Source organism: Somniosus microcephalus, chromosome 10 (assembly GCF_052327205.1).
Source record: "Somniosus microcephalus isolate GS21.2 chromosome 10, FLI_Smic_1.0, whole genome shotgun sequence".
NCBI lineage: Eukaryota > Metazoa > Chordata > Chondrichthyes > Squaliformes > Somniosidae > Somniosus > Somniosus microcephalus.
The window spans coordinates 62848672-62862400 of record NC_140996.1 but is presented as its reverse complement, the minus strand read 5'-3'; the positions used below and the strand labels follow the sequence as shown (position 1 = coordinate 62862400).

Sequence of the window (13729 nt, the reverse complement as noted above, 5' to 3'; positions counted from 1 at the left end):
AAGGAGGATTGATGAAGGGAATGCAATGGATGTTGTCTACATGGATTTTGGGAAGGCGTTTGACAAAGTGCCACATAGAAGGCTGGTTAACAAAATTGAGGCTCATGGAATAGGTGGGTCAGTGGCAGCTTGGATAAGGAATTGGCTTGAGGACAGAAAACAGCAAGTTGTGGAAAATGGCTGTTTTTCAGACTGGAGGATGGTAGACAGTGGTGTTCCCCAAGGGTCAGTGCTGGGGCCACTGCATTTTTTGATATATATGACCTGGATATTGGAATACAGAGTAGAATTTCTAAATTTGCCGATGACACCAAACTTGGGGGTGTGGCAAACAGTGATGATGATACCAATCGACTGCAACAGGACATAGAAAGGCTAGCAGAATGGGCAGACTAGTGGCAGATGGAATTTAATACAGAGAAGTATGAGGTGATGCATTTTGGCAGAAGAAACAGGAAGAGGCAATATACACTTAATGGCACAGTTTTAAAGAGTGTGGAGGGACAGTGGGACCTGGGAGTTAATGTACATAGGTCTCTGAAGGTGGCGGGATATATTGAGAGAGTGGTTAGCAAAGCATATAGGATCTTGGGCTTCATAAATAGAGGTATTGAGTACAAAAGTAGAGAAGTTATGCTGAACCTTTATAAAGTGCTGGTTAGGCCACAACTGGAGTATTGCGTCCAGCTCTGGTCACCACACTTTTGGAAGGATGTGAAGGCACTTGAGAGGGTGCAGAGGAGATTTACCAGAATGGTTCTGGGGATGGGGGAATCTTAGCTACAAGGACAGGTTGGAGAAGCTAGATTTGTTTTCATTAGAGCAAAGGAAGTTGAGGGGTGATTTGATAGAGGTGATTATGATGGGTTTGGATAGGCTAGACGGGGAAAGGCTGTTCACACTAGTTGATGGTACAAGGACTAGGGGATACAGATTTAAGGTTTCAGGCAAGAGATAAAGGGGCTTGTGAGGAAAAACTTTTTTACGCAGCGAGTGGTGAGGACCTGGAACTCGCTGCCAACGGAAGTGGTGGAGGCGGAGACACTCAATGTTTTCAAGGGGAAACTGGATAGGAACTTGCAGGGCTATGGGGATAGAGCGGGGGAATGGGACTGACTGGATTGCTCTACAGAGAACTGGCACGGACTCGATGGGCTGAATGGCTTCCTTCTGTGCTGTTATGACTCTATGACTATGACTCCCCCAACTCTTTCCTCATGTCAGCTGTGGCTCAGTGGGTAGTATCTTTTGCCTCTCAGTCAGAAGGTTGTGGGTACAAGTCCCACTCCAGAGACTTGAGCACAAAAATCTAGGCTGACATTCCAGTGCAATACTGAGGGAGCTCTGGACTGTCGGAGGTGCCGCCTTTCGGATGAGACATAAACCGAGGCCCCGTCTGCTCTCTCAAGTGGACGTAAAATATCCCATGGCACAATTCGAAGAAGAGTAGGGGAGTTCTCCCCGGTGTCCTGGCCAATCATTCAATCAACATCACTTAAAAAAAGAATGATTATCTGGTCATTATCACATATCTGTTTGTGGGAGCTTGCTGTGCACAAATTGGCTGCAGCTTTTCCTACATTACAACAGTGACTACACTTCAAAAGTACTTCATTGGCTGTAAAGCACTTTGGGATGTCCTGAGGTTGTGAAAGGCACCCTACAAATGCAAATCTTTCATCGCCCTAAAATTTTCTCTCCTTCCAAGTAATTACCAATTCCCTTTTGAAAGTTACTATTGAATCTGCTTCCACCGCCCTTTCAGGCAGTGCATTCCAGATCATCATAACTCCTTGCGTAATTTTTTTTTCCTCATTCCGCCTGTGATTCTTTTACCAAGATAGATAGTATAACACTAATAGATAATTGTAATAGACAGCAGGATGGTCTTATAATTGCAATAATTACAATATTTTAAGGATTAAAAAATAAAGAGTTGCTGACTAAATTGATCGCGAGACTGATGTGTAGAATTTGTGGCGGGTCTGTTTATATATGTGCTAAGAAGGAAAATAGGGATTTTTCTAATATTTTCAACTTAATCAATGTTGCTTTTTCGAAAGATCTGTGTATCAGGATGCTGATATCTACTTGCTTGACGACCCCCTCAGTGCTGTTGATGCTGAAGTTGGGAGACACCTGTTTGAACAGTGAGTGGCTTCGGAAAAGTAATTACCTTGCAGAACAAGCGATCTAGTCTGTCTGATAAATTTCTGGTAATTTATTTTCAAATAAAAGTATTTTAAATAAAAAAATTTCTGATGCGTATATTCAGCTTTACTAGGGTTGTATCAAAAACTGACAATTTTTAAAAAAGCTTTAACCTCTTTATTGCACAATCCTGATCCTCAGCAACTTACCAGGGCAGTGCTACATCTTGGTTTAAGAATATTTAAATGATCCCATTCTTGGGATTTGGCACAGGACCACAGAGGGCCAAAGGTCCCCTCATAGCCCCGCTACCCTAAATGGCGTTGTTGAATTTCTAGCCCCCTTATTTAAATTGCATTACACCTCAATCACCTATTATAAATTGTGTAAATTAAGGAACTCTAACTTTAAAATCATGAATTTTATCTATCTGAAGATAACATAGTTTTAAAACATTGTGAGCTACTTTGGACTTCTTTTGAAAAATTATGTTAACATCTGAGGCTAGATTAAACTATGAGCCAGAAATTACTGGACAGTCATGTCATTATAATGATGCATTAACGGCGCTCATCATTGTCAATTTATAAAAAAATCCAGGAATTTGCAGGGCGAAAGAGGTATGCCATGAGTTGTGATTCTCTGCAAATTGCTGGATAACTTGCATCATTCCACTGTTTCCATCGCCAAAGCCGATAAACGTACCTTCTTGCCGTGAGGCTTCCCAAATGATTCCAGCCGCAGCCATTTTGGAACAGAAGTAGGCCATTTAGCGACTCAAGCCTGTTCCACCATTCAATTATCATGGCTGATCTGTTTTGTAACTTCATCTACTCCACTTGGTTCCGTAACCCTTAATACCCTTGCCTAACAAAAATCTATTATAGTAATCTCGGCTGTAATGCTTAAGTTATCCACCAGATGGAGACAAATAGTAAGGGATCACAATTACCAGTGTTTTAAGGTAATGTCCTGGCACACCACTTATTAAGGTAGTGGCATTGCATTCTGGGTATGACTCAGAGGTTGATCCTCCATCTTTCTTTGCTCGTGCAGTAAGAAATAGAGTGTGGTTGCTTCCAGCTGTAAAGCTATGTTCTCTGCTACATATGTATAATTAAACAGTTAGGCCTAGAAATTCAGTTGGGCCCCGTTTGGGGCGCCAAGCTCGCCTGGGCGCCGGAATTACCGCTGCGAGCGGAGCCACTAGCGCCATCCCGATATTCAGTTTCAGCGCCCCAAACGGAAGCGGGCCGCTACTCGAGGCTCCCCGCGTCCCGCTTGGGGCGCTGAAACTGATTATCGCAGCGCAACGTGCCGCAGCGCCACACGCTGCGGCACGGCATGCTGCGGTACTGCAGGCCTTCCTCCCACTGTTAAGGGGGAGGTGCCTGCAACAGCGCGAGCCCCGCTCGCGAGTGCCGGCAAATGAGCCCGGCACCAAGGAGAAGTGCCGGGCTCTCGGGAAACAGCCGGCAATGCCACGGGGGGGAGGTTTAGGAGGCCGGGGACGGAGGTGCTGGCAGGCGGCCGCCGAAAAAGCGGCCGCCCCGCACCTCCACCTTAATTTGCGCCACTACCGCCACAGGTAGGCCCTGTGAACTGGTCGCGATTTGCGACCGGCGTTAAAGAGACGGGCGCGACCAAATATGGTGATCGGAGCGGGGCGCTGCGCACACCGATGACGTCATCGGTGGCGGCGCAGCGCTACAGGCTAACGCCGCCATTAGCGCCCCGCTAAGTATCGCGGGAGGTGTGGCCAGTGGCGCTAAAGCCACTGAGTGCCCTCTTTGGGCGCTAACTGGTGGCGCAGCCCACTGAATTTCTAGGCCTTAAAGTTTTGGTTCCTGAAGTCTGGCTTATCACAGTTTCTGACCTTACCACTCGGATATCACATTTGGCAACGAGGCTGAACAGATCTCATCTTGAAGAAGGGAAAATAAAAGAAAAGCAGTGAATCAAGGAATCATGGCTGCTATTGTAGGACAGCTCTCTGCTTTTGATGTTCAGATGCTGACATGGAAAGAATGCTGTGAGTTGCTGGAGCATTTCTTTGTAGCGAATGATATAGTTGATGTCGGGAAAAGGAGAGCTATTTTGCTCACTTCCGTGGGAAGTCAGGCGCATAGTTTAATGAGAAACTTATACAGTCCTGAAAAGCCTGGAGACGTACCATTTGCTAACTTAGTGGACTTGCTAAAGGATCATTTCAATCCCAGACCGAGTGAGGTTGTACAGCGTTTCAAATTTAATTCACGGATCAGGAAACCGGGAGAGACTGTATTGGATTATGTAGCGGTGTTGAGAAAACTGGCACACGATTGCAATTACGGGAACAATTTGAAAGACATGCTGAGAGATAGGCTTGTTTGCGGGATAATGGATGCTCGAATGCAGAGGAGATTATTGTCCGAGACTGGGCTTACGTATGAAAAAGCGTTGGAACTTGCTCAATTAATAGAGACAGCTAACCGTGATGTAAAAGAAATACAAGGTTCAGACTGGGCTACGACAAAGCAAGTTGGAGGTCCGGTTGTGCACAAGTTAAATATGAGTCAGAAACCACAACGTGAGCATGTAAAGGCATGTTATAGATGCAATGGAGATCACCTGGCAAGGGAATTCAGGTTTCTGGAGGAAAAGTGCCACAAGTGTGGGAAAAAAGGACATATAAAACGTGCATGCCGAGCAAAAGCTACCCTGGAGGTATACCAACCTAAAGGGGGAGGAAAGCAAAACCTAGTAAGAGAAGTGAAAAAACAGGGAGCACATCACATCAGTGGAGAAGCTGAGAAAGAAGACGACATGTTCATATTGCATAGTATGGTAGAAGACATTCCAAAAGTGGATCCTATCACTTTGCAACTGATAGTAAATGACTCTAAGGTGAACTTTGAGGTGGATACCGGATGTGGTGTTACTATAATGAACAGGGAGCAGTACTCAAAATTGTGGAACCGTGCAAAAGTTCCAGAGTTAAAGTCTTGCTCTATGCAGCTTAAAACCTATACCGGTGAACGAGTGGCGACATTGGGTACAGCTACTGTAACTGTGCAACACAGGGAGACCGTGGAACAGCTACCTGTAGTAGTATCGGGTTCTGGACCAAACTTGTTAGGTCAGGGCTGGATACGAGAACTTAAATTAGATTGGGGAGCAATAAATCAACTGGAGGGAGGCAAACAGTTGTCTTTGCAAGAAGTGTTGATTGAACATGAGAACGTGTTCAAGGAAGAACTTGGAACATTTAATGGCCCCCCAGCTAAGATTTAAGTCGACAAGGAGGCACTGCCAAGGTTTTTTAAACAACGACCTGTGCAGTATGCCATGAAGCCAAAGGTAGAGGCTGAGCTTGACCGTCTTTTGAGAGAGAACATTCTGGAACCCGTGAAATGTTCAGAATGGGCAGCTCCCATTGTACCTGTTTTAAAACCAGACAATTCTGGTCTCTATCTGCATTGTGGGGATTCTGTGAATTCTGTGAATTCGGTAAGAATCTGTGGAGATTATAAATTGACTGTAAATAGGGTGTCTAAACTTGAACAGTATCCTATTCCTAAAACTGAGGATCTTTTTGCAAACCTGGCTGGAGGGAAGAAATTCACGAAGCTGGATATGAGTCATGCATACTTGCAGATTATACTAGATGAGGAATCCAAGAAGTATGTAACCATAAATACACACAAGGGTTTGTTTACCTATAACCGTTTACCATTCGGTGTCTCATCTAGTCCAGCTATCTTCCAGAGGACTATCGAGGGTGTACTGCAAGGGATCCCACATGTTTCAATCTATCTGGATGATATTCTGGTGACAGGAAGAACCGACCAGGAGCATCTGAGCACTCTGAGAGAGGTACTACAAAGATTGGATAAGGCTGGGTTAAGGCTCAAGAGGAGTAAGTGCACTTTCCTGGGGAATGAGGCCGTGTTCCTGGGACACAGAGTGGACGCCACAGGGCTCCATCCAATCAAGGAGAAGGTACAAGCACTGCAGGAGGCCCCAGCACCTACAAATGTGACTGAGTTAAAAGCTTACCTGGGACTGCTAAACTATTATAACAGGTTTTTGCCAAACTTGGCAACAGTGTTAGCACCTCTTCACAAACTTCTGCGCAAGGAGACACAGTGGCAGTGGGAAGAGGAACAGAGGTTTTCATTTGAACAGTCCAAGAAACTGATGCTGTCCTCGGATGTGCTAGTTCACTACAATGCAGAGAAAGACATCATTCTCTCTTGTGATGCTTCACCTTACGGGGTGGGGGCAGTTCTTTCACACAGCTTGGAAGATGGAACAGAAAGACCGATAGGGTTTATGTCTTGAACTCTGACCCCAGCGGAAAAAAACTATTCCCAGTTAGATAAAGAGGGATTAGCAGTAATGTTTGGGTTACAGAGGTTTCACAAGTACATATATGGCAGGAAATTCACCATATGCACCGATCATAAACCTCTTCTATCTCTTTTTAATGAGATGAAAGCAGTACCACAGATGGTGTCACCCCGGATCCAGAGGTGGGCAGTGACGTTGAGGGCATATGAGTATGTCATCGTTTTCAAGGCGGGCAAGTACCATGGGAACGCAGATGCCTTGAGCCGTCTTCCACTACCAGGTACACCTATCCGTGCAGCTCCAGAGGACAGAGTTTTGATGTTGGAGGACACGGATATGGCAATTGTGACCGCAGAACAAGTAAGGACATGGACAGGTAAAGATCCAGTACTGTCTAGAGTCCGAGAATATGTAATGAGGGGTTGGCCACAACATCCGGAAGGGACTGATTTCATACCTTACAGTGTCAGGAAAACAGAGCTGAGTGTGCAGGATGGTTGCGTGTTGTGGGGAGCACGAGTGATTATTCCACAGCCAGCACGACAGTCTGTCCTAGGGCAACTACATCAGTGTCATCCTGGAGTTTCACGTATGAAAACATTGGCAAGGAGTTACTTGTGGTGGCCAAAGCTAGATGAGGAGATAGAAAATCTTGTCAAGACATGCAGCACTTGTCAGGAACACCGGAAGGCACCAGCAGCGGCTCCTCTCCACCCCTGGGAGTGACCGGATAAACCATGGAGAAGATTACATGTAGATTATGCGGGTCCATTTATGGGAAAAATGTTCCTCATAATCATTGATGCACATTCCAAATGGATGGATGTGTATCCTGTAAATTCTGCTTCATCTACTGTTACTATAGACTGCCTGCATAGGAGTTTTAGTAATCAAGGGATACCGGAGATCGTAGTAAGTGACAATGCCACGTGTTTTGTGAATACAGAAACAAAAGAGTTCATGAGAAACAATGGCATAGTGCACGTGACTTCAGCTCCATATCATCCGTCTTCAAATGGACTTGCGGAGAGAGCCGTACAAACATTTAAGGAGATGATTGAAAAAAAAGTGCGGAAGGGAGTTTGGCAGCAAAGGTGTCACGAGTTCTGTTCAGCTATAGAATAACACCTCAATCTACCACAGGACTCTCTCCTGCTAAGTTGTTGTTAGGACGTCGACTACGCTCCACTCTTAGAGTCATAGAGTAATACAGCACGGATAGAGGCCCTTCGGCCCATCGTGTCCGCGCCGGCCATCAAGCCCTGTCTAATCTAATCCCATATTCCAGCATTTGGCCCGTAGCCTTGTATGCTATGGCATTTCAAGTGCACATCCAAATGCTTCTTAAATGTTGTGAGGGTTTCTGCCTCCACAACCCTTTCAGGCAGTGAGTTCCAGACTCCAACCACCCTCTGGGTGAAAAAGTTCTTTCTCAAATCCCCTCTAAACCTCCCGCCCTTTACCTTGAATCTATGCCCCCTAGTTATCGACCCCTCTACTAAGGGAAAAAGCTCCTCAGCATCCATCCTATCTATGCCCCTCATAATTTTGTACACCTCAATCATGTCCCCCCTCAGCCTCCTCAGCTCCAAGGAAAACAAACCCAACCTGCCCAGTCTCTCTTCATAGCTGAAGCGCTCCAGCCCTGGTAACATCCTGGTGAACCTCCTCTGCACCCTCTCTAACGCGATCACATCCTTCCTGTAGTGTGGCGACCAGAACTGCACACAATATTCCAGCTGTGGCCTAACCAGTGTTTTATACAGCTCCATCATAACCTCCTTGCTCTTATATTCAATGCCTCGGCTAATGAAGGCAAGTATCCCATATGCCTTTTTTACCACCTTATCCACCTGTTCCGCCGCCTTCAGGGATCTGTGTACTTGCACACCCAGATCCCTCTGACCCTCCGTCTTGCCTAGGGTCTTTCCATTCATTGTGTATTCCTTTGCCTTGTTAGTCCCCCCAAAGTGCATCACCTCGCACTTTTCCGGGTTAAATTCCATTTGCCACTGTTCCGCCCATCTGACCAACCCATCTATATCGTCCTGCAGACTGAGGCTACCCTCCTCGCTATTTACCACCCTACCAATTTTTGTATCATCCGCGAACTTACTGATCATACCCTTTACATTCATATCCAAGTCATTAATGTAGACCACAAACAGCAAGGGACCCAGCACCGATCCCTGTGGTACCCCACTGGCCACAGGCTTCCAGTCACAAAAACAACCTTCGACCATCACCCTCTGCCTTCTGCCACTAAGCCAGTTTTGTATCCAATGTGCCAAGGCACCCTGGATTCCATGGGCTCTTACCTTCTTGACCAGTCTCCTGTGCGGGACTTTATCGAAGGCCTTACTGAAATCCATGTATACCACATCCACTGCGTTACCCTCATCCACACACCTAGTCACCCCCTCAAAAAATTCAATCAAATTAGTCAGACATGATCTTCCCTTGACAAAGCCATGTTGACTATCCCTGATTAATCCTTGCCTCTCCAAGTAGAGACACATTTTGTCCCTCAGGATTTTTTCCAATAATTTTCCTACCACTGATGTTAGGCTCACTGGCCTGTAGTTCCCCGGTTTTTCCCTACTACCCTTCTTGAATAATGGTACTACATTAGCGGTTCTCCAGTCCTCTGGCACATCCCCTGTGGCCAGAGAGGTCCTGAATATATGTGTTAGAGCCCCCGCAATCTCCTCCTTTGCCTCACACAGCAGCCTGGGATACATTTCATCCGGGCCTGGGGATTTATCCATTTTTAGGCCAGCTAAAACCGCCAATACCTCCCCCCGCTCGATGTTAATATGTTCGAGCATATCACAGTCCCCCCGCCCTATTTCTATGTCTACATCGTCCTTCTCCATAGTGAAAACAGACGCAAAAAATTCATTCAGAACCCCTCCTACATCTTCCGGCTCCACACACAGATTGCCACTTTTGTCCCTAATGGGCCCTATTTTTTCCCTAGTTATCCTCTTACCCTTAATATACTTATAAAACATCTTAGGATTTTCCTTTATTTTGCTCGCCAGTGTTATTTCATGGCCCCTCCTTGATCTCCTAATTTCTTTTTTAAGTATCCCCCTGCACTTTTTGTACTCCTCTAGGGCTTCCTCCGTCTTTAGCCTTTTGTATCTACCAAAAGCCCTCCTTTTTTTCCTAATCCATTCCCGTATATCCCCTGACATCCAAGGTTCCCTGTGGTTTTTGGAACCACCCTTGACCTTTACGGGAACATGTTGCCATTGTATGTTCTCAATCTCCCTTCTGAAAGCCTCCCATTGCTCCGATGCGGATTTTCCTACAAGTAGCTGATCCCAGTCCATTTTGGCCAGGTTCACCCAGATCTAAAAAGAAAGGTGGAAAACCGACAAATCAAACAAAAGGAGAACCATGACAGAAGGACAAAGAGCCGCAGTTTTGGAGAAGGTGATGCGGTCCTTATCAGGAATTTCAGTTATGGTCCAAAATGGATTCCTGGCGTCATAGACTCAATGACCGGTCCAGTATCATATACGGTCATGGTGGGAACTGGTCAGGTAGTACGCAGACATGTGGATCAGATACTGACCAGACAAAGGGAAATCGAACTGAAGGTTCCAGAGGAAAGGTTGGAGGACAAGTTGGTCCCCAGTTATCCAAATGCATAGGTGGTACCAACACCACGAACAGAACCAGTTATACCTGGACCCCTTCATCAAGAGGAAACCATCGTAGCAGAGTCAGATACTCTGAGTACTGCTCAGGAGCAGCAGGTGGCTCTACCACAATCGAGCAGGGACTTGACTGTAAGACGTTCGACAAGGACTCACAAGCCGCCAGAGAGATTGATCATGATCTGCTAGATTCGTTCAGTATGGACTATCGTTAAAGGAGTTTCCTTATGGACTTTTTAAGAATGTTGTTAAGAAATTATTGTAAACATAAGAGGGGGGGGATATAGTAATCTCGGATGTAATGCTTAAGTTATCCACCAGATGGAGACAAATAGTAAGGGATCACAATTACCAGTGTTTTAAGGCAATGTCCTGGCACACCACTTATTAAGGTAGTGGCATTGCATTCTGGGTATGACTCAGAGGTTGATCCTCCATCTTTCTTTGCTCGTGCAGTAAGAAATAGAGTGTGGTTGCTTCCAGCTGTAAAGCTATGTTCTCTGCTACATATGTATAATTAAACATTTAAAGTTTTGGTTCCTGAAGTCTGGCTTATCACAGTTTCTGACCTTACCACTCGGATATCACATCTACCAATCTCAATTTTGAAATTTTCAATTGATCTATAGCGCTGGTAATTAATATCATAGTTAATGATGTGATTCATGGCAATATGATACGATACTCAGCCTTGGAGGCCCAGAAAGGACCAGTGAAGCTGTGGAGTCTCACTCCAGCAAGTAGTGAATTATTCCTAGATGTTTTTTATTCTTTTTATCTGTCTTGGCAGTACTTTTGTGCCAGCCTTGCCATTCCTGTTAACGTCAGCAGACAATCATTTTCAGGACACAAAAAGTTGTTTTGGAACTCGGAAGAGGATTACTTATTCAAATACAAATTAGATACGATTTCTTTCAAAAAATAACATTTTGAGATGCAGTATATGAGTAACTAGCTGCAGTGCCCGGCGGTGCCGAGGGTTTTTTGAGGGCATGTTGTTATGAAAAAAGTACAAATAATTTTTTATCTATACAAATGAGTTTGTCTGTCTGTCTGTGTGGGAAGGAGAGAGAGAGGGAAAAAGAGAGGGGGAAGGAGAGAGAGAGAGAGGGGGAAGGGGAAAGAGAGGGGGAAGGAGAGAGAGAGAGAGGGGGAAGGAGAGAGAGAGAGAGGGGGGAAGGAGAGAGAGAGAGAGGGGGAAGGAGAGAGAGAGAGAGGGGGAAGGAGAGAGCGAGGGGGAAGGAGAGAGCGAGGGGGAAGGAGAGAGCGAGAGAGAGGGAAGGAGAGAGAGAGAGAGAGAGAGGGAAGGAGAGAGAGAGAGGGGGGAAGGAAGAGAGAGAGGGGGGAAGGAGAGAGAGAGGGGGGGAAGGAGAGAGGGGGGGAAGGAGAGAGGGGGGAAGGAGAGAGGGGGGAAGGAGAGAGAGAGAGAGGGAAGGAGAGAGAGAGAGGGGGAAGGAGAGAGGGAGGGGGAAGGAGAGAGGGAGGGGGAAGGAGAGAGGGAGGGGGAAGGAGAGAGAGAGAGAGGGAAGGAGAGAGAGAGAGGGAAGGAGAGAGAGAGGGGGAAGGAGAGAGAGAGGGGGAAGGAGAGAGAGAGGGGGAAGGAGAGAGAGAGGGGGAAGGAGAGAGAGAGAGGGGGAAGGAGAGAGAGAGGGGGAATGAGAGAGAGAGAGAGAGAGAGAGGGGAAGGAGAGAGGGGGGAAGGAGAGAGAGAGGGGGGAAGGAGAGAGAGAGAGGGGGGGGAAGGAGAGAGAGAGAAAGGGGAAGGAGAGAGAGAGAGCGAGAAAGGGGGAAGGAGAGAGAGAGAGAGGGGGAAGGAGAGAGAGAGCGAGAAAGGGGGAAGGAGAGAGAGAGAAAGGGGAAGGAGAGAGAGAGAGAGAGCGAGAAAGGGGGAAGGAGAGAGAGAGAGCGAGAAAGGGGGAAGGAGAGAGAGAGAGCGAGGAAAGGGGGAAGGAGAGAGAGAGAAAGGGGGAAGGAGAGAGAGAGAAAGGGGGAAGGAGAGAGAGAGAAAGGGGGAAGGAGAGAGAGAGCGGGAGGAGAGAGAGAGCGAGAAAGGGGAAGGAGAGAGCGAGAAAGGGGGAAGGAGAGAGCGAGAAAGGGGAAGGAGAGAGAGAGAGGGGAAGGAGAGAGAGAGGGGGAAGGAGAGAGAAAGGGGGAAGGAGAGAGAGAGAGAAGGGGAAGGAGAGAGAGAGAGAAGGGGAAGGAGAGAGACAGAAGGGGAAGGAGAGAGAGAGAGAGAAAGGGGGAAGGAGAGAGAGGGGGGAAGGAGAGAGAGGGGGGAAGGAGAGAGAGAGAGGGGGGAAGGAGAGAGAGAGGGGGGGGAAGGAGAGAGAGAGGGGGGAAGGAGAGAGAGAGGGGGAAGGAGAGAGAGAGGAGAGAGGGGGGAAGGAAAGAGAGAGGGGGGAAGGAGAGAGAGAGGGGGGAAGGAGAGAGAGAGGGGGGAAGGAGAGAGAGAGAGGGGGGAAGGAGAGAGAGAGAGAGAAAGGGGGGAAGGAGAGAGAGAGAGAGAGAGAAAGGGGGAAGGAGAGAGAGAGAGAGAGAAAGGGGGAAGGGAGAGAGAGAGAGAGAGAAAGGGGGAAGGAGAGAGAGAGAGAGAGAGAGAAAGGGGGAAGGAGAGAGAGAGAGAGAGAGAAAGGGGGAAGGAGAGAGAGAGAAAGGGGGAAGGAGAGAGAGAGAAAGGGGAAGAGAGAGGAGAGAAAGGGGGAAGGAGAGAGAGAGAGAGAGAGAAAGGGGGAAGGAGAGAGAGAGAGAGAGAAAGGGGGAAGGAGAGAGAGAGAGAGAGAAAGGGGGAAGGAGAGAGAGAGAGAGAGAAAGGGGGAAGGAGAGAGAGAGAAAGGGGAAGGAGAGAGAGAGAAAGGGGGAAGGAGAGAGAGAGAGAAAGGGGGAAGGAGAGAGAGAGAGAGAGAGAGAGAGAGAAAGGGGGAAGGAGAGAGAGAAAGGGGGAAGGAGAGAGAGAAAGGGGAAGGAGAGAGAGAGAGAAAGGGGGAAGGAGAGAGAGAGAGAAGGGGAGAGAAAAGGGGGAAAGGAGAGAGAAAGGGGAAGGAGAGAGAGAGAGAAAGGGGGAAGGAGAGAGAGAGAGAAAGGGGGAAGGAGAGAGAGAGAGAAAGGGGAAGGAGAGAGAGAGAGAAAGGGGGAAGGAGAGAGAGAGAGAGAAAGGAGAGGGAAGGAGAGAGAGAGAAAGGGGGAAGGAGAGAGAGAGAGAAAGGGGGAAGGAGAGAGAGAGAGAGGAGAGAGAGAAAGAGAGGGGAAGGAGAAGAGGAGAGAAGAGAAGGGGGAAGGAGAGAGAGAGAGAAAGGGGGAAGGAGAGAGAGAGAGAAAGGGGAAGGAGAGAGAGAGAGAAAGAGGAAAGGGGAAGGAGAGAGAGAGAGAAGAGAAAGGGGGAAGGGGAGAGAGAGAGAGAAAGGGGGAAGGAGAGAGAGAGAGAAAGGGGAAGGAGAGAGAGAGAAAGTGAAGAGGAAGGAGAGAGAGAAAGAGAGAAGGGGAAGGAGAGAGAGAGGAAAGGGGGAAGGAGAGAGAGAGAGAGAAAGGAGGAAGGAGAGAGAGGAGAAAGGGGGAGGAGAAAGAGAGAGAAAGGGGGAAGG

The 13729-nt window shown here is 47.4% G+C and overlaps 1 protein-coding gene across 1 annotated transcript in view; it reads left to right on the top strand.

Moving 5' to 3' along the window:
• The window catches only part of abcc4 (ATP binding cassette subfamily C member 4 (PEL blood group)), a 516746-nt gene that overhangs the window by 231258 nt on the left and 271759 nt on the right, over positions 1 to 13729 (top strand). Inside the window, exon 13 of the mRNA XM_085999895.1 lies at positions 2064 to 2150. Coding sequence (XP_085856021.1) covers positions 2064 to 2150 — 87 coding nt within the window. The remainder of the gene's footprint in view (positions 1 to 2063; positions 2151 to 13729) is intronic.